This window comes from Cajanus cajan, chromosome 6, assembly GCF_000230855.2.
Source record: "Cajanus cajan strain Asha chromosome 6, NIPB_CcT2T_4, whole genome shotgun sequence".
NCBI classification, from domain to species: Eukaryota; Viridiplantae; Streptophyta; class Magnoliopsida; order Fabales; family Fabaceae; genus Cajanus; species Cajanus cajan.
Window position 1 is genome coordinate 50565466 of NC_138522.1, and position 22350 is coordinate 50587815.

A 22350-nucleotide genomic window follows, 5' to 3' on the forward strand; every position below is an offset into this window, starting at 1 on the left:
TTGACAACAACTCTAGCACTCTCTTCAACCAATTTAATTAGACCTGGTCATTTGGAAATAATTTGATAACATAGTTTTCCTACCCCAATAGCAAAAAAAAAAAAAAAAAAAAAAAAGTGGAAGCAACGGTTATTAGTAGTGTCTTTTGTTGCAATACCAATTTGAAGCTTGTTTTTAATATTATGTTCCTTTGAAACCAAAGTAGTATTCTCATGTACCCAAAAAAAAAAAAAATAGTATTCTCGAGCTTAATTGTAAGATGAGTTTACAAGTGTTCTCGCATGTCTGTTTCCGTGGTCTTCTTTATGTAATTGATCTCAAGCCATCAATTAGTTTCGGACCATTGAACATTCATTTCAGACTTATTTCTTGCATTTAAAATATAAACTGAATTTGGATCAAGGTAATGTCGATTTATGTCCCTTCTTCACAATCAAGTGATGACTTTTTTTTTTTTTTTTTTCCAGTAAAAGATCAAATCATTTCCACAGAATTGTGAATACCTTAAGAATACAATAATGGAAAATATAATGACTAGAACATTTGATGATCTAGCCGATGAATGAGTCACCCCATTTACTTCTCTTATAACAAATTGCACCTTGAAATTCTGATTAACAAGAAGTGATGCCTCTTATGCCGTTTCCTTTCAGACCATTGATAAAAGAACATTACATATTGATGCATTGTGAGGCTAGGATAGATGCGGCACAGAAGCCCAAAATTGGAGGCCCAAAGTGTGTTGGGGACAAGGCTCCGGCTACTAAGACACTTTATTTTTTTCTTATGCTCAAGCCCGTTTACAGTAGTCCCAAGTTTATTATTTTTAAGTATACTTTTTTAAAACAAATCATGCTTGATTAAAATAGAGATGAAGTATTTGTAATTCAATTTAAAATTGTTTTTTTATTTATCTTTAAAATAAAAATTATAAATTTAGCTTTAAATTTTCTATAAAAAAACATAATTACTATATTTGATAGTGGTTATTTTTGCTATTTCTTCCACTCCTTACTACTACCACTATTATTGTCATCATTCTACCATATTTGTTGCTACTACAACATATAAGATTTAAGCATTTTAAAATTGGATTTAAGTTCTTTATTTTTTTTTTACATATCATAAATTTTAAATGTTTTAAAAATATTTAGTGTGTTGCTTAATAATGATGTATGTGCATTTAATCATTGTGTTTACCAATCTTTTAAAACAGTATATAAGATAATATGTTTAGATATTTTTTTTTAAATAAATTCAAGATATTTCCTAGTCAAAAAAGTTAAAGAGCAAATTCTAATACAATAGTATTGAGATCTATTTAAAGAACTATGTCACTCAATACATATTTTTTCATTTACATCACATACTTAAAAGATAATGTTATATGTGAATCACAAGAAGTTATGCTGGAATAACATGTTTAGATGTATATGATGATAAAAACGAAAAAGAAAATAAATGCTTAAAATTAAATTTAATCATATTTATAATAGACTAGAAACATTTTCTCACGTATATTTTCTCCATATTATTCCAATTTCTAAATGAAAAGGAAGATCACTATTTTACATCGATACAAATCACCCAATTAGTCAATGCATGATCTTTACACAGGAAATCCGTCCAATACATGGTAAAGAAGTAACAACGATGTTTGCAAGCTTTTAAAACGCCTACACATTCCAACAAAGAGCTAAAGCAACTCAAATCATCATCATCATCTTGATCATCCATATTTTTACCATATGGTCAAAACTTTTCGGTATGCAGTGACTTAGCAATCGATAGAAGTGCATGTCTGGGAGATGGTTGCACTGTCAGGTCTGCTGATAAAGGGATTAATCTTGACCCACACCAGAGAGAAGACAGAAGCCAACAACACTGACCACAGAATAACAACGGTTGGAGTACGGTTTTGGCGACCCATGAGACCCTTAAGGAATGGATAGAGATGAAAAATAACCCAGAAGGCAAAGAAAACCTTTCCAAAAAGTGGTCCCCAAGACTCATATCCTCCATTCAGTGCATCAGAAAATCCAGCCACAACACCAACCATGTTGATAATGATGAGAGTTGTTGGAGGAATTAAGAGTGTGGTCCACTTGATGATGTATAGTTCACCAAACTCAGTGTCATCAGCTGCTTTGGCAGTGACAGTGAAATTGGTGTCAACACCAGCCAACATCTTCAGGAATCCCTGGAACACTGCAAACAGATGGGCTGAAACTCCTCCAATCACCCAGAACTGCTCATTACGCCACAAAGCTTCAATGGTCACACTACTCCACCGCAGTTCAAGCACACTAGTGACTATAATGGAGAGGAAAAGTCCAAGAAAGAGAGCACTTGCAAGGTTGGAAAGCTGCACCATATTAGCAAGTGTTGTATTAGGTTAATAGCCTTAATTTATTAGTTTGATAATCATGCAGTCTCACAATCAATTACAAACCACCATGATAAATCGTTAACTTTTATAACAAATAAGTAAAAAGTCGTACCATTACAGATATTGATGAGTTGACAATGTAAAACTAGTACATGATATGTTTCCAGTTGTCATGAACTGTTTTCATTGGTTGTGTAATTACACATAATTATATGACATTTCTTCACATGGATTAAATGCATGAATTAATCATCAATATATCTAATTTTTTATTAGTTTACTGTTTAAAAATCATGCTTATAACAGTTGTTATGATTTCTAATTAGTTGACTGTGTAAAAATTACATGAAAGTGGATAGAAACTAGACTGTTATGTTATATATCAAAATAGAGATGAGGAAATTACCGTTGGTATGATGAATTTTCCTGTGAGGAGGCAAATTGCAGGTAACGTACAATAAGCAACAAGAGGAAGGGATGTAAATGGGTAGACAATGGTGTTTATGTAAGCCAGTCTCTGCAGCCATTTGAGGCGACCTCCGGCAAAACCATACCATAGGGGGCAGTGTCTACTAAAGAAAATTTCAACTGATCCAAGGGCCCATCGAAGAACTTGGTGCAACCGATCAGAAAGATTGATTGGTGCTGATCCTTTGAATGCAGGCCTTAAGGGCATGCAGTAAACCGACCTCCATCCCCGGCATTGCATCTTGAACCCCGTTAAGATATCCTCAGTCACTGAACCATATATCCAACCAATCTGAATAAATTAACAAGAAAACATGTGATTAAAAAGGTAAAAGAGAAAGATCATAATGTAGCTCGAATGATTTTTTAGTTGGTATAGTCAAGTAACAATAGTATCATCACTGGTAAAGGGCATTAGCATTTGAGTCTAACCTCTTTTCCCCATGCAGTCTTCTCTTCATATCCACAGCCAATAACATGAATGGCTTCTTTGATCAGCATTGAGGGATCGGCAGATTCAGGGACCCCTCCATTCTCCATTAGTGTAGATTCAATGAAAACAGTGGACAGACCAAATGTTTTCTCAAAGCTCATTTGTGAAATCAGCATTGACCTCTCATATTCATCATAATCTGCAAGAATAAAAAGAAACAAGAAGCATTTTCCTCATTGAAGATTCTTCTGTGTTTAAGTAACACTTATTCAAAATTAACTGTGCTTACTGTCAATCTCCCTGAGGTTGAAAATGGCAGCATCAAGTTCTTCCCTCTTTGCATCTCTATAAAGTTCTGAGATATCTTTGGATGGCTTCTTTGAAGGGCAGCAACAACAGGATGATGATTTTGGTAATTTGGGCATAGAAGGTGGGCTATAGCCATAAAGTGCTTGTCTATTGAAAACACATCCAGTTCCCACATACATAGGTCCTTGAATGCCATCAAGTCCTTTCATGTTAACCTGAAAGAGATCAAGGTTGGAAACTACAGTAAGTGTTGTGTCCATGATTTTTACTTTATACAAGTTATGCCACCTCATGCACTTTATGCATTACCATTTTAATATTGTTAACAATGAAACAATATATGGACATAGAAGCCGATGAATTCCAAATCAATTGACTCTTATTTATTCACAAAAAGAAAACACATGATAGTTGTGAATACTTGTTTGATGCTCCATATTTCTACCACAGAACTCTTTATTTTACTTAAACTTACATCAAAGAAAACTGTGTTGCGATTGGCATATCGATCACTACGATCAATACCATCAAATCTCTGGGGAAACTGCACATAACACAGATCTCTACCAACTACTGGATCCATCAGAAAACACATTGCTTCCCGAACAGCCTTGCTATTATTCACATAATGATCACAATCAAGATTGAGAATGAAGGGAGCATTTGTGAGAACTGCAGACACCCTCACCTGTATAAATCCAAACAAGAATCAACCATTATTAAATCTTAATGACCTTATATATATTATAGAATGTTAATATAAAGTGTATATCCATACCAATGCATTTTCAGCACCAGCCTTTTTGTGGTGTTGGTAACCTGGCCTTTTCTCTCTAGAAACATACACCAACCTAGGAAGTTCATTTCCTTCTATGTCATGGGCACCACTGTGACCAAGGAAAACCTGGAAATGGCAAACATATTTTTTTCTTAAAAAATCATTTTTTGGAATGACAACATATAGAAGTACGGCATGCACTTGTTCCGATAATTGATCAATAGAACTAGGGAATCATACAAATTAAATAGAGAAGGTTCCCCCTTCCCACTTTCCATCCAACCACTTAAATTTTTTTTATTTTATAATATTTTCTCGGAATATAAAATATTCTTAATAATTAGATGACTACTAAAATAACCAGGTACAAACTGCTTATATGAATGCTCAAATGGATCGCTCATTTTTAACCAGAGAAAAAGTAAGAACAAATGTTGTGGATATTGAAGAAAAACAAGAAGGCTAAACTTGATGATGTGATAATTAATTTAAAAACTAATCGTATTGAAGCATATTGTAAGCTGAATACGTGTTGAATTGCTTCTACACAAGGTAAATAATTGATTTTTACAGCATTCCATTAACATACTGTGCACTTTTAAACTTCCACATTTGCTCCTTTCAATAATTTGGAAGCCCATTTGCATAAATCAGGCATCTGACTATGCCTATCAGAATAGAGATTTGATTACACTCAAAATGAATGCACGTACCTGAATCATGCCAGGGTGATCACGTGAGTTATTTCCTGGCCATGAAGTTCCATCTTGCATAGTCCATCCTTCATCTGGTGTTTTCTGAGCCTTTGCTACCAAAGCATTAATTCGCACTTTAAACTCTTCATAGTCTCTCTGAAAGAAATGAAAGATGACCATGAAAGAGGTTTCTCAGATTCTTAATATGAAAAAACAAGGTGGTGACTGGTGAGTATAGCATATCAGATATGTTCTAAACATCAAAAGGTAGTCCTGCCTTTAAAGTCATAAATATAAGAAGCTTCGGATGCTGACCTTCATTGCTCTACGTTCCTTCACAAAAGAAGGTTGTACTTTGTCCTTCAGGTAGTCAATCTTCTGAGAGAAGTAGAACTCAGGTGCTCGCGGTTCAATTGAAAACTTTTTGCAAAATGGAACCCACTTTCTTGCAAAGTCAGCTGTCTCCACAAGGGACTCAAACGTGAGCATTGCAGCACCATCATCTGACACATAACAGGATACTTTATCCATAGGGTAGTCCACAGCAAGAATAGAAAGCACCGTATTAGCTGTGATCAAAGGAGGTTCTTTCAGAGGATCCACTGTACTGACAAAGAAATCCACAGCAGCAAGCTGAGAGGGTTCAGCAGGTCTTTCATACCTGCCATGGCAATGAAGATGTGAGCATTTAAGCCTCCAATTATTTTCAGTGGAAAATTTTTCAAAAACACTTCTAAACTTATATCCGAACATAATGATAGACTAGTTTTATAGACTGTATCATTTCTCTCATCCAACTTGGATGTTACTTTGCCATATATTATCCATTGATTTCATTTTTGTAGATTACCTTTCACAAGTTCTAAACACTATGATTTCTCATCTCAAGCATGAAATAAAAGGAACAAGGTTTCCAAATGTTTTACAACTTTGTGTATTTACCTTGCAGAAAGCCTGTCAATATAGGTTTCCCTATTGATGGGAGACCACTTAGGGAACTGATCTAACACCCATGAAAATGCAAACCAGATCTCACAGATGATGGATGTCATCCACAGGCCAAAAGCACTGTCAACAGGATTTGTAACTCGATAATGGAAGAAAAGACCCAAGATAATCAGTCGCACGACTATCACAATTCTGTATGGTGTGAGTCTCGTTTTTGAGACTGGAATGATGACTGAAAGTGGCTCAGCAGCAGCAGCCTCTGAGGACCTGCAACATATATCAGCATGAAGCCATGTGCATCAGAATAAAAACATGATTGAATTTTTATGACAAGTTTTAAAATAATTAAGCAAGGCCACCAAAATTAATAGCCACGTGAAAATATTCATCATCAATTACTGCTTGTCTTTGGCTACAACCAGATGGTTTATAATAATTTGCTGAAAAATCGGTAATTAATTTCTTATTCTCCACACTTGTCTGATTCCTCATCCCTTATTAGGAATTTATGATGCTGAGGTATTCACATTTGGAGTCCTGCCTACACCAGCATTCTCCACGGAAAATACAATAATGCTCACTGGATTGAGAAATCAATAAATGATAGAATTCAAATCATATTTTAATTCTAATTCTCATATGTAACCTTTTGTGTCTAATTCCATGTATCTTATCAAATAGCTCTACCCTCCTATCCGCACCTCATTTTATCAATACAAGGGACTATTTTCTTCTACAGCTTATTAAATTTAACCTAGTTAAGGTCTGAAACATTTTTAATATTCCAAAAGAATGTTATTTCAATACAAAATTTGTCTTGTTCCCATCAGAAAAAGTGTTGCGTTATTTACACATCTATTTCAACTTACTGTATTTCTTCAATCTGTTGTTCTGGTGGAATTGGCGCCTCATTTTCAGTCTTAGGAGCAGACTTTTTCTTCTTCTTCTTTTTATCCTTCTCCTTCCAGCTCTCCACTCTATTTTTCCAGATCGGATTCCCAGATTCATCATTTAATTCTACAAGAAAAAACAGGTCATGATTATCACTGAGCAATCCTAGAGAAATTGCACTAGAAATTTTGAGCTAAGTCTCTCTTCTTTACCACTATCCACTGTGGATACAGTACTGATATGCCTAGCATGAAGCCCAACATCCTACATATTGCAAGTAGAGATTGTAAGTGCAAATTTGAACAATTTAAGGCCAATTATTATTTGTACATCTAATAACTAATAACCTGAGAAACATCGATCTGAGCAGCCATTGTGGATTGATTTCCATAAACCTTGGTGTCATCATTATCTTTTGCTCTATCTATGAAATATACAAAATGAGACAAATCTTAGGCTATTTCGCACAAAAATAACATGTGATGAACGAGTATACACACCACTTTTTATTTTATATATAAAAATTCTTCATAAGTGAAGCAAACGAGAAGATTCCTCATTTTTAACAAATAAAAATTATTAGTCTATTACTATGTTGAATGATTGTTGAACTGTCAAATTTTAATGCATAACCTTCCAAGATTTTGAGAATGAAATAAGCATGACATGAGAAGTGAAAGCAAAAGTTTAAAATAAGTTTCTAGAAAATTAATAAGAGGAAACTTCTATAAATTATGAAAAAAAATATTTCACTCTTTCTTCTTGATTTCTTCTCCTATAAGTATTTATATAGAAGTTTATCCAAACATGCACAAAATGAATTATGGTAAATTGGAAATATAAATGTAGAGTAGAGGAATAGAGACATTGAGGGTTACCAGCATAGGGAGTGGCACATCTCAAGCAGACCTTTCGGCCCTCATTGATTTCATATTCAAAACAAGCCTTGCAAATTGGAAGATAACACTCATGGCAAGCTATAAACACTTCCCCATTGGCATCAAGTCCAACTTGTTCACCACAATTGTTGCAAAAGTGAGCCCCGGATTCCATCATCTTTGGTTTTGGTCCACCTTATGTTGAAGGACCAAAGTGAAAGCCTCTCTGACCCTTTGCTTCAAAGTCTATGCTCTGATGGGTTTATATGAAAGGACATAGGGTCACTGAGGGTGGCCTTTAGAAAGCAAATTTGTATTAGTGTAAAGGGTGTGGTGGGTTCATTTTCACTTTTGAGAGGTTAGGGGGTTGGTGTCATTCATTGTTTAGCTCACACACAAAGGTAGATTGAGTGAGAGATGAGAAGCAACGTCTAGTGTTTTTTTCATACCAATATTTGAATTTATTGCGGGAAGTATAAGGAAGGCTTCGGTTGGGCTGGGTACGTCTTTAACTAACAACTCTTGAACTACAAGCTCATGACCACTCACCAGCACCCAGCAACCACAATTAAAAATAATATTACAAACATGTTTCAATGAACAAATCAAGATGGAAAAAGGATCACTCCAACCTGGTAAATAATGTTGACGCAACACAAGGTTTCTGTTTTGATTTCTCCAACTCTAAAACTAATAAACTGCTTAATATATTGAAAACTACAAAAGTTTTATTTTTGTTTAACAGTATGTTTTATTTTAATTCTTTAATCTGTGATTTTAGAATGCTAGTCAAGAAAACCGGAATACAAATATATAGCAAATATAGCAATTTTTTGTTGACAAATTGTGAACATTTCTAGAGTCTCTCGATAGAGTTTGAACCAATTGTTTTCAACCCAAAGCTGGTGGATGTTCGATTAGTTGGATAGGATAAGTATTGATTTCAAATTTCTGTCGGTAATCTAGCTGTTAAGTTTTATGGATTAAAGCAGGTAATGTTTTCAGTTTCTCGGTAAGAATTCTTTTTAACATTATTTTCCTCATATGCATCAATTTCGGTATGAAAGCTAAAATCAGATGCTCTTCTACTCCAACTAATATATATCGGTAATTAAAGTAAGTAGTATTAAAGCATTGAAGGACCCTTTTTTTTAGTATTGGAGAATAGTATGCTGGAATTGATTTTGAAAAAACTATGAGAAATTACATTAATGCATTTTTTTTGTTAAGAAAATTAGATATTACAAACTAAAATTAGCGAGGAAAAACCGTGGAAAAAGCATCCACTAACAAGAGAAGAACAATAAAATTAGGAACAACATCAAACAACCAAAAGAGCACATCACAGCTACATTGAAATGTATATATTGTTTTTTTTTATTGAAACCTAATACTACCTTACTATAATTTGTAAAAGTATATATCTTTTGGTGATTAAGATTTTTTTTTTACTCTGACATAAAAATAATTATTTTATTTGATACTGCCAGTTCTGTCACACGTCCTTTACAAAATGAAAACAAATTTTATTTTGAAAATGCGAAAAATATAAACTTAAATCAGATCATCATATATAATTATAAATAGTGAAAAACTAAACTTAATTTGTTATCACGTGATTCATTTAAGATACAATCATGTATATTTAAATTTATCATAATAACAAAATATTTTCAATAGTGACTTTGTCTCTACAAGCATATGTAGAATGATGACTCTCATTTTATCTGAGTTAAAATAATGCTTAACTAATGTTCCGCGAAAATAGATTTACCAGTTTTAATACTCTCCATAGTAATATCCATAGAAAAAAAATATATATGCATGTATAGAATGAATGATAGAGGGGCATAGAGAGACGCATTTGACTTTTAACAGAGGAGTGGGGTCAACTGATAATGATATTTGACTGTTTACTAACGAGGTTTCGTGCATATTTAAGCTAATATATTTAGCATTTAAAACTGTGTATGTTTCTAACTAAGCAAAATACACGTTTCTATTCTAAAGTTGTTCTAACGTCAGATCATGTTCTCAAACATCGCTAAGCTCAAAGTACAAGCATCTTGTGTGATCCATGATTCAAATTTCTTTCACTATGTATTTATATTGCCAGGCATAGATACTAGCCACGTTTTGCCATTTCCTAGTGGCCTTAACTTGCGTGATTCATGATTCAAATTTCTTTTAGAAATTTTCAATTTTAGAAAATATATTCCATCTGAGTTTGCATGTGTTTGTTTATATATGGTAGAATAACGTACGTGAGTTTGCGCAGTGTTCAGGTTGCAATGTCATCAATCATGATATCTTCACAAAAGTGGACAACAGTAACGGTCAAATAGAGTAACTTCAAAGTTCAGGAGAGAACAAGTGAAGATCACTTGAATCATTTCATGTATTGAACTTGCATGCTATCATTAAACAGCTCATACGTGGGTCACTCAATCATCAAGAGAACCCCAAAGCAGTAAGCAACGCATCTCTTTGCATTCTTCGGAAGATCGTATGAAACAAGTTAATAATAACCCTTACTATATGCAGATACAGATAAAATATATCAAAATATAGACAAAAATTATCAGTACTTGAATGTAACTAGACTTTCGTATGCATATTTGATATTTCTGCCAAATTCTAAATCAAACCACAAAAAGATTAAGTGGCACGATAGAACTCTTTACGTTACACAATGACAACTATTACAAACTAATAAAACCCCTAAATCCATTTCATGCACATGAATTAGTTGCAAATTGCAATTGTACAAATAGAAACTCATTCCAAAATAAGTTGATAACGAATATGTATAATATTTGCAATGTATGATCACAGCATCCAGTTGTGTCTCTTGAAAATCTACAAAGCACCGTCACCTCAACAATTCCTGAATGAAAGTAGAAATACATCACTGATGCATCATCCAAGTTAGTTTGCATATTATAGCAGTGATTCTTTTGTACTGTTAAGAGCTTTCCAATACATTACATTCTCTATTATTGGATAAAATTTTCCAAAAAAAAATTACATGGTCTTACCCCTTTTAATGATTTTCACTTATTATTTAATGTGACTACAAGAATTTTATCTTGGAATAGAAAATATGTTGAAAAAATTGCATTACAAGGTAAGTTGCAAACTTTCCTAAGATATAATACAATAGCCCATATTAAACGTTATGATCAGCTACTGTGGCAAATAGAAGGCTGATATAAGATTTTGGGGCAGAGGGAAATACAACAACATTAGTGCAATTTACATCCACCCCAGCTTCCATAAGGCAACATTAGTATAACAACGTTCTGCTTCGGAATCAAGCCTCTGGACCTTGAGATCTTTAGTTCCCTTTACAAAGCCATCAACATCCACAACAGTTTCAACAACTCTTCCTTTTGACATTGAACAATCATCTATAGAGGAAGATTGTGTCATCATGCAATGCAAACTTAGCACAGGATCAACAGAACTACTTTTTGGACCATTAAGAATAGTAAATGCTTTTTCTCTTCCACCGCATGTGATACTATAAGGCTGAAGCTCAATTACCCTATTCAACTGTACTAAGGATTCATCCATAGCTGTTTTCATGAGCAGTGAGTTAAAACTGTTATGAATAGATTCTGAAATTTCTTCTAACAAGGAAAATCCACAACAGAGTCCGTTTCGCCTATATTCTTGGTTTTTGAGGAGTGGGGAAACCTTGCAATTACAAAGAGGAAAAGAGCTAGATTCATCAGCTGCATGTATAAAGCGAATTTCAATTAACATTAAAAAAAAAGGGGTATGGACTCTGAACTAAATTTTGATGTTTTTGACAATATTAGAAGATGTTTTAAATATTATATTGTTTAGAGAAGAGTTTGGAATATGAAGTGATGGAGAGTTGCAATAGGATTTGAGCGAAATAAAATTTTCAAGAGCAATAAAGATTTTCTTAGAAATTTCTTCTTTGTTTATAAAAGCTCAGAAAAGTAAAAGTCTCAAAATAAAAGAAGAGAAGATTGCTGCTTTAATTAGTAAAATAGCTGTGTTCAAAATATTCTATGACACCAAAATAAATTGTTATAGGTAACATAAAATAAAATGCATATAAAATGATACATTGGCCTATAAAGTCAAAAGTAATCAACAAGACAAGAAAAGCATAATCAACATCAATATGAACATGATGATGATATATTGATATACAAATAAGTAAAAACATAATTAAGCATCACCCCACTTCTATTCCTTTTATTATTATTTCTGTCCTCTGAATAACACATTTTTTCAATTTCTTTCTTACTTTTTTTCTTCAAAAATACCTAATCCAATAAAAACATAGATGAGAGGGCATAAGCTTTTGGTTTACGTACCCATGCATGAGCAACCAATTGGGTCAAAATGCAACCCATTCAAAGGAATTGGACGGCTAGCAAGTAGAATGCGTATCCAAGGCCCAATTAGGTTCATCGTGACTCGTGAGTGTCTATAAAATAACGTGACATGGGGTCTATATGAAAAAAAAGAGGAGAAATGTTATTCACACCTCCCCTTTCTGATAGATATATCCCCCATTATTATTTTTTTTCCAAAGATTTCTTCAAATACTATTTTAATTCATTTCATTTTTAAATAAATTTTATTTTCAAAAAATATTTTCTTTATTCATCTTTTTTTCTCCATTCCTTTTTTTCCTACTCTATCTTTCTCTAAACACTCTTTATACACTTTTTTTCTTCTTTTTTCTTTTTTGATTTTTTTCTCTTAATCAAAGCACTTACTTACTTATCTTTATTATTTTTTAAACTCTATTTTTTTTTCTTAATTTTAACATTTTTTAACCCTAATTTTTCTTTATATCTTTATTATTGTATACATTGAATATAAGATTGTGAATTTTATGAAAATGACATATCTAAAGGTATGACTACTTAATTTATCGTAAATTATTAATTAAAAATAATATAATTTTTTTGTCTTATAATGAGTGCAATTTAATATTTTTACATGTATATTAAGGTAAATAATAAATGTATCAATTTTTTATACAATTTTATTAAAATAGTTCACTCTCTTAATAAATGAATTGCTTTAAATTGTTGCAGTTGAATAATTTATAAGGAGAAAATTAGGAAAAATTTAATTAACATTACTTCAAAAAGTGAGAACATCATTCCTTTTAAAATATTTTTTAAATGCTAAAAATGTAATTATTATGAGATAGATGAAGTATTTTATTATTATTATTGTTCTGAAATTGTGTTCTTAAAATATATTTCGAAAGTATTTTCAAGAAAGTAAAAATATTTCTCATCTAAAATAATTTTTCTTAAATATATTTTTGTCTCTCAAAAAGTCTTTTTTAGATGTATATCTTTCATCTTTTGGATAATACTTTCTAGTAATATATTTTTACTCTTCAAGTTTAGAGATACTAAAACATACTGCTGAAAGTATTTTTTGAAAGCAAGAAAATACTTTCAAAAAATAAATTTTCTAAGTATATTTCTTAATATAAAAAAAAAAAACATTTTCTCTTAGAAATTGTATTATTGATTAATGGAGATATATGTGACAAAAGCAAAAAAAAAAAAAGAAATACTTAAAACTAATGTCTGGCCCAATACAAAGATGGGAAAAATCATATCAATCTCATTACAAAATAATATATATATATATATATATATATATATATATATATATATATATTAAGATCTTATGTTGTTACTTAAAAAAAATCTTTCAATTTAAATTTTTCCTTCCCAAAAAATATTGAGTCTATGACTCTATTTTTCATGAACATAAAGATAAATAATTCTATATTTCTACAGTCTAATTTCCTGTTGAAATAAATTCAAAAACTGAATCAAGTTTACTATTTTGGATATTAAATTGTAGAAAATAAAAATATAACACTACAACAAGGCTCTGGTGGTTGAGTTTAACATTCAAGAGAGTATAAGTCAATAAGATATGTGCCCTTGTAATGACATGCCAACGGGTGTCAATTTACCAAGCTACTATGTTGGGCTCTGTTTGGGCCTTATTAAGTCAACAATATAGAATAGGGGATCGTCTTGGGCTAGTAGTAACCTAAAACTTGGTTCAAAATTAGGGATGGCAATGGGGCCTATGGAGGCGGGTAATAGTAAATCCGCCCCCACCCCGCTGTAAGAAAATTGGCCCCATACCCACTCCATATCCACGCGGGTATTCATTAAGCGGGTATCCATAAATTTCTTGAATACCCACGGATATCCATAGATATCCATGGATATTTATAAATTTTTTAAGAAATAAAAAAATTTATATTACAAATAATTTTAAATTTATATTTAATGTCAATGAAATATTAAAAATAAAAACTCAATGTTAATTTTGAATTTGTATTTAACGTTAATTATGTTGAAATAATAATAAAGATGCAAGATAATCAATCACTTCAAATACATCAATCTTACACAAGTATGTGAAAGTCTCCTATCACAAAGTTACAATAATTCAATCTCATAATTCCAAACGTAAGTAAACAACTTAAAATACATAAATCTTATTGGTCCAATCAAAGCTATAAAATTAATCAATTTATATCTAACATAATTCTATGGAAAGAAAATAAGATGAGAGTGTAGTCTTAGGATTATGTGAAATAAGGATAATTAGGATATTTAATAATATTATTAAACGGGTACCTGCGGGTATGGATATCATCATACCCGCCCCCGTCCCATTTATAAACGGGTAAAAAATTATCCGTCCCCATTATCTGCGGGTACTCAATTAGCCTATCCATTTATTATCCGTAGCGAATTTTACCCACAGATACACGCGGGTACGGGTATTTTTGTCATCCCTATTCAAAATCATACTCCTTGTACTTAGTTATAATATACTATAAGTGAAGAGACAAAAAATACCCAAAAATATTAGACACATAGGGGTGGCAAAACAGGCTACTCAGGCTCATTTTGATCTGACTTGCCAATAGTCCATTAAAAACAAGTCGAGCTAGTCAGACCTACCATTGAAAAATCAACTAAGAATGTTGAGCCATCTTGTCTAAGGGTGGGCTGGCGGACCAACGGACTAGCCCGCTTACCACTAAAAAAAATTGCAAAAAAAATTATTTTATGTTCAAATAAAAAAAAAAACTACTACAAATAAATAAACATAACTACATGAAATTGAAAATGCATACATATTGTGCATAATATATGTTCAACAAAAGCAAATTACAAACTTACAATAAAATCAAATAGAAATTAGTCCACTTACAACAAAATCAAAACTAAATTACAAACTTATAAATTACGATTTTTTTAATAGAAATCTAAAATGCAAGCTGACGGGTTGTGACAAACTAGTCCGCCATTTGGCCCGACAAATTTGATAGGTTGACATATTAGAATGATGAATATAGACTGTCAATTTTTTACAAGTCAATGGATCAGTTAGCAAATCACGATCTATTTTATCACCCCAAATCATGGTATCAAATCATTCTCATTCTCATTATTTTGGAAAAAGTAAAGAGAAATAAAATTTGACACAATAGAGATTTTTTCCTAGCACCCACGATATTTGTAAGTAATGTAAAATTTTGATTAATCAGTTAAACAAACGGGTTTAATTTATTCACAAGAACAGTCTTTTTAATGTCCTTTCTTTTTTATTGAAAACTTGAATTCAATGCTTTATTTTATAGATTACTCTTTGAAACTTGAATCAATGATGGCATAGTGGAATTTAAAATTGTATAATGATTATTAATTTATTATACTCACGTTAAAGAACCAAAATATATAAAAATGTGTATTCAGCTCCAAAGTGCTGAATGAAGCGAGATGGAAGCCAACAATGTGTGGTTTTGATTTTTCACTCGTCTGGTAGGTAGGTTAACGTAAGTTTCGTTGAACTACTTTGTATCACAAAAAAGGGGGGAAAAAAATCCTAGAACTATTATTTTATTAATAATTTATTGAAATGACAAAATTCGTCAAATATATTTAATAATATTTAAATTTTAAAAATATATATGTTTAATATCCATTATCATAAGATAATTTATTCTAACTTATTCATAAACTAATGTTTTCATAATTTTTATTTTTTAATTTAGCGATTTGATTTGTTGGCTGTGTTACTAATGTCCTAAACATAATGGTTAACATTTTGTGTATTAATATGAAACTTGACTTTGATTTGCTTAAGAAAAAAATAACTTTGTGTATTAATATGAAACTTGACTTTGATTTGCTTAAGAAAAAAAAAAGTATTTTAATTGTGATAGTTTTTTTTTTATTTTTTTGTCTTTAGAATAACCATCACCAATAACAGTGACTAATCTCTTTGCTACGTTAGAAACAACTCAAAAAATTAAATAATTAATCCCAAAATTTAACATAATTATGTACACAAAATAAAATTTAAATAGCTAATAACCAGGCAGGTTAATCATGATAGGGTTTGAAAAATAAGAATTGTGTTAGTGCAAATCCCAATGGTGACAGGGAGGCGTGAAGTCGCCGAAAGGGAAGCCTTGTCATGCACTCTTCCTTTCTCATCATTCACCCGTCTCTCTTGTTTTTTCTCTTCCACTTTCGCATACTAACAATATTTTTTATTTTAAAATATCAAAATAATAAATCTAACCTATTCAATTTTCAATTTTAAAATTATAATACTTACATAATTACTTAAAATATCATATTTTTTAATATTATTTTGTAATATATTTTAATAATTTATATTACACGGTGTCTGGTGATGAGAAAAAAATGTGAAAAGTAAGAAAGAAGAATAAATAAAAAAAATAAGTAAAAAAAAATAGAGTAAACAGTTTAATTTAAGAAATATAAAAAATGGAGAAAAAAATAATATTGTATATGTTCTATGAAATGAAAAGAAATAAGTAAAAGATAGTATATGTAAATATAAAAAATGAAATAAATGAAAAATTATATAAAAATAAGACCATTTAATGAAAGAAAGTAAAAAATAAAATAAAATCATTTTAATTAATTGTAAAAAAATAAATCAATTACAATTCACTGTTTTAAAGCGGTGACTGTTTAAAGGATTAACACCAAAGTTTAATTGATTAAATATTTAATCAATTAATTTTTTTTAAATCGTCATTTCTTTCTCTTTAAAAGATAAATTTTAAAGTTGTAATCTTTATTATTAATTTTTATTTTTATTTTCAACCAAACACACATTTTATTATTTTTTCCTTATTCCTTCGTCTTATTTATTCTTCATCTTACTTAATATGTGTTTGCATTGGAGTCAAATCTTAATTTTTTATGTTTAATTAGAAGTAATAAATAATAATTTTTACATAAATTCACATTTGAACGTGGCGAGAGAAAAAAAAAATTGCGTTAAAAATTAAAAATCAAACACTCACTTATTTCAGACCATTTTTACGGTAACAAAAGAAGAGTTACTGTTTTTAGTTTTGACAATAACTAAAATTTTCCATCAATACACATTCTCTTTATTCACGAATTTTCTTTCTACACGGTACTTTTTTCTTCAAGGAATAAAAAAATAATTTTATTATCTATATAACTATTTAAGTAACAATTAATATCATTTTAACTAACAAGTTAAAAAATGAAAGGAATGGCCAAACATTCATGATTTAAGACAAACCAATAAAAAAAATTAATACGATAATAAAAATTGTATCTCCAAAAATCTAATTGTAAATCTGAATTTCCTAATTCTTTATAGATATATTTTAACCTCTTCGTTATAAATCACTTGCGAGTGAAATTCACAGCAAAAATTGTCCCAAATTATATATTTATTGAAGTCTAAAAGTATGTAAAAAAAAATAAAATATATTTTCACCTACACTAAGTCACTTAACAATATTTGAAAATATATATAAAAAAAAAATGCTCAATGAGTAAGGGAAGTATATTTTGTTTCCTATATTTAAGAATTGAGTATAACTGTATAAGCAATATATATTCAAATCGTGTTATTTGTTTTTATACCAAAAAAATTTGCAATCAAAGCTGTGTATTTTTTTAAGGTTGATAAAAATGTATTCAAGTAACAAAATACACACATATGACTTTTATAGACCTGAAAAAGAAAACTTATGGTTGAGTGTTGTTAAAGACTTTTGAAAAATAAAGGATTTGGTTGGCTTATATTTAAGATATTCAAGACATGCATGATGAGCTAACTATTAGCATGAGAATTCAAAGAGATAACATTAAAGTTAATTTTAAAAAAATAAATTATATCAAATTTTAATTTTAAGTTATTGGTTGTTTAATTTAGTCTTCAATGTGTCAGTAAAGGATAAATAAAAGTATTTTTATTTGCATATTTTTTTGTAATGACCTATCATTATCACTATATCTCGTGAAATTCTCAAATAACAACATAACTACTAACATATTAGAGATCATGCATGTACTTCTAATAAGATAAGCAATATACATATGTGACATGTATAATAAAAAGGAATCAACTATACGAGTATAAAACAAGTGTATATATACATACATATATATACATATATACAATAATTAAAAAAAAACTATATAACTTAAGGGTGTTGATCATGTACAATTATACAACTCTGAAATAGTCATCAACTACATCGTTAATCAAAACATGGTCCACCAACAATTCCACTAACTCTCTTTAGCTAACTTTATCCTACTCTTATGAAAATCATGATCATTACAATTCATACCATTTGGAAAATACTCAAGGGTAAGTTAGATTTCAAAAACATACAAGTGTAGGAATAAAACATTTATACTACTCACCCACATGTAAACCTTCAAACCAATAACACCATGAGGTTCACATTATACAACAATCCTTAAAACAACAACACGTTTGAAAGCTACACACCAGGTAGTCAAACTCACACCAAGTAATTATTATATAATAAAATGTTCAACCAATGCATATGAACACACCAATCAACAACACATCATATACATACACCTAAACTAATATGTCGCCACGCATTCACCTACAGAAGTCTCCTAATACACCTAAGTAGTTTAAGTGAATTGACCTTGTCAAATAAGCCTTAATCGTTTTCATGTCATATGTGTCTATTGGACCCACAACTAAAATGGGATACTAATCCCTCATTTGATTTCTCGAGTGTTGTCACTTACACTAGGAAAGTCCTATTCCACAATCAGGAATAATATAGTTGGGTATAGGCATATCATGATCTTGACATGTATTACCAAGTCATATGGAGTTAACTTATTAATTATCTATGATGAACCACATAACCTTTCAAATAATCAATTAAGGGTGACAACCTTGACTTCATACCTTTTTCCATATTGACTAAAGACTTAGAGAAGACTCAACAAAAATCCACTCTAAGAACTTCACACCTATTCAAGGAGTATTTTCAACAATTGGTCTGCTAGAGTACCAAGACAAGATTCGCTATATAGGAACTTTAACATTTTAAAAAAATCATTTCCTCTAATCCTAAGTCAATCAACATGCTTTAATGTTCGAAACATTCTTAACATCAATGCCTTAACATATATCTTCTATGTACATTACCCCAGACCAATGCATATAAAGATCAATCACACAATCATGTTTAGCATACGAATGCTCAACACCTCAACCAATAATAATATATAAATGTCCAACACCTCAACCAAGAATAACATACCAATGTCCAAAACCTTGACCAATAATAACATACCAATGCTTAGTTAACAGTCTAACCATGCAATTCAAAACATATCAACCATACAAAACATATAAATGTTCATCAACATTTTAACTATACAAATATATCATATTAGTGCTTATTATCATCATTCTACATACAACATATTCACCATCATTTACCCAAAAAATAACTCTAATAATAAGTGTTCACCACCCAACTCATCCATCAAGTAAACAATCAACTCAATTAGAAAAGAAAAAATTTGACTAAGTCCCAATGCTGAACATGGAATCTCATGTTCAGCCTCAGCCACCTAGAGGCACATCCACCCCTCGTGCTAAGTGTTAAACTTACGCTCAGTCTTAGAATTCAAAATTTCCAACATTAGTGAAGAACATCTTTAACAGCCATGAACACCACCCATCCTCCAAATCCTTTCGACTTATGCAATAATACATGCAACCCCAAAATCTTTCAATTCTAACAACATATAATTTAGAATTCAAGAAAAAGGGACATGCATCAACATTCAATCCTCTATCACCCTAAATTCCTCCCCATTCTCAAGAAATCCAAACCCCAATTTCAACATGCAGACAATTTAAACTTAGCCACGAATTTTAATGATTCCCAACCAAGATTAAGATTTTCAAAACAATAAACAATCAAAATAACTCATGAAACTGAATACAACTTCCTTTACATCAATTCCGATATTCTAAAGCAAGGAGAGTAAGAAGGAGAAAAAAGAAGAAGGAAGAGAGCAAAATAATTCCCGAGAACACTACGCTTGCACCAACACCTCCTAATCCTTGGCCACATGAAACAGAGCTTTCCTACACACACAATGACCTTTTTTCCTAGACTTAGAGACCTGAAGGAAGAAAAAAGAAGGGTTTAATCAATAAATATTGTTTACTCCACCAATATTCCTCTACCCCTTTCATGCAACCCAAGATTACATTTTTTGTGGATGATATAAATTTGGTTCAAGAACCAAGGGAAGTAGTTAATCTTTAATGCTTCAACTTTGAACATTAAGGTAAAAAACAATTAAGTTTGGGTGAGACAAAGAATATGCATTGCAAGTTTAATAAGCACTAAGAAAAATGTTACTTAGAAGTAAAGTTGGGAGAGAATGTCATAGCGCATATTTATATATTTAAATATTTGAAATCAACACTACACATTAATAAGAAATTAATGAGTATGTTATGTATAGGATACATGTGAGATAATTAAAATGAAAAAAGAATCCATAACTTATTTGTGTGATCGTCAATTATCTCACAAATTTAAAGATAAATTTTATCATTATACATCTTACTTTATTATAATAGTGAATACTAGACTTGAAAAGAACAAGCAAAAAGGGTAGGAATGACATAAATAAAAACATTAAAATGAATGTGTAATTATACAAAGAAAACATTCATATGAATTTAAATAATATATAAAGTTTAATTTTGATTAATATATTATAGGTATATTTTTGAATTAATTTTTAAATTAAAAATTTAAAATATATAAAAACATTAAAATACACCATATATAAGAAAACGATAAGACATGTGATTGATAAAAATAATACTTAAAAAATACTTTCATTTAAATATAAAATAATTCTTAAAAATAATGTAATTAAAGATGCAGACATTCTAAATTTAAAAATTATTAGTATCACCGTATTTACTTATAAAAAAAATTGAAGGATGATGTTTTGGATTTATATTATAAGATACATGAAAAATAATTATAGATCATAATTTAAATTATTGATTATAATTATAAAATGAATTTCACACATGTAAAATATAGTTAAATTTTATTCATGTAAAAATAAACATTTATGTTCGAAAGTAAAATACTAATTTAGTTTTTCAAACGGATAGATCCGTGGAAAACTAAGGAAAAAGTATTTGTGGAGTATATTATATTATAACTTAATAAATTAAAAAATATTTTGATTTTGTTTGGTGTACCTGCTTTGGCTTTAGGTTCCGCTTCTGCTTCCACCCCCCACATCCGGCAAGGCAAGAACAACGTGTCTTTTCCTTTTCTTCTTCTTCTTCCATAATTTGTTTCTATGTCTCGTGCCTCCTGCTCACGCCTCACGGCCTCATCCGACTCATGGAATTTTCAGTGCTGAGGTTTGAAACTCACCTCACCTAAAAGGAATTGCATTTTTCTAACCTTAACTGTCATTGCCATAACATGTATTTTCAGTTTCAAAACCGTGGTCCTTGCCAACAACTCTTTGCATTCTTCACTTTTTTCACTTCTTCCTATTACCATCTTAATACTATTTATAACTTTGTTCAGTCGAGGTACACTGAACGCCAACTAATCTCGAAGAATTCAATGCAGCCTGGCTAGTTTGAGATGATCTTCCCACACGAAATACGACGTCGTCCAAAATAGTAAAAAAACGTATAAACAAAATTAGTAAATTTAAGAGTTGTTAATATTTTACTGGAATTGAAAACAATTTTGAGAGACTAAAATACATTTTACCCATTGCCATTAATAAAACATTAAATACGACTACTTTTAGATTTATTTTTTTAACGTAGGGTACTTTTGACCGAGTGATCTATTCTGTGTGAACTATATATAAAATACACATAGGGGAACACAGTTCATGTCATAATTTAAAAAACAAGCATATAATTATTTAGAAAAATAGAGAATTATAAAGAAAATTGAATGGTTATGTATTGCAATGGTAGATTTGAAGATTGAGCATAAAAAAGTTGTTGGCATTGCCAGATGTCAGTAGTGGGGTCCATGGTTCGAAAAGAGCAGAAAAGAGTGAGACCCCACAGTGGCCATGACTCAACCCTTGCTTTTTAACTATGAACCAACGACGAATAACTCGAATCTACTCCACCTT

The 22350-nt window shown here is 30.7% G+C and overlaps 1 protein-coding gene across 1 annotated transcript; it reads right to left on the reverse strand.

The window, feature by feature from the left end:
• Window positions 1–1458: 1458 nt before the first annotated feature.
• Window positions 1459–8097, reverse strand: LOC109796049 (cellulose synthase A catalytic subunit 8 [UDP-forming]). The gene is made up of 13 exons (XM_020355658.3): window positions 7790–8097; window positions 7259–7335; window positions 7124–7175; window positions 6890–7037; window positions 6015–6287; window positions 5388–5733; window positions 5091–5228; window positions 4378–4503; window positions 4075–4287; window positions 3580–3814; window positions 3290–3489; window positions 2796–3149; window positions 1459–2365 (listed from the first exon to the last, which is right to left on the reverse strand). The coding sequence occupies exons 1-13, from the start codon at window positions 7965–7967 to the stop codon at window positions 1778–1780; spliced, it is 2928 nt and encodes a 975-aa protein (XP_020211247.1). The 5' UTR covers window positions 7968–8097; the 3' UTR covers window positions 1459–1777.
• Between the last annotated feature and the right edge of the window lie 14253 nt (window positions 8098–22350).

Coding starts and splice junctions, on each gene's coding strand:
- LOC109796049 (XM_020355658.3), bottom strand. CDS start 7,967: ATGATGGAATCCGGGGCTCACTTTTGCAACAATTGTGGTGAACAAGTT. Junction 7,176..7,258: donor CTCAGATCGATGTTTCTCAG/GTTATTAGTTAT, acceptor TGCAATATGTAG/GATGTTGGGCTTCATGCTAG. Junction 7,038..7,123: donor TGTATCCACAGTGGATAGTG/GTAAAGAAGAGA, acceptor TTTTTCTTGTAG/AATTAAATGATGAATCTGGG.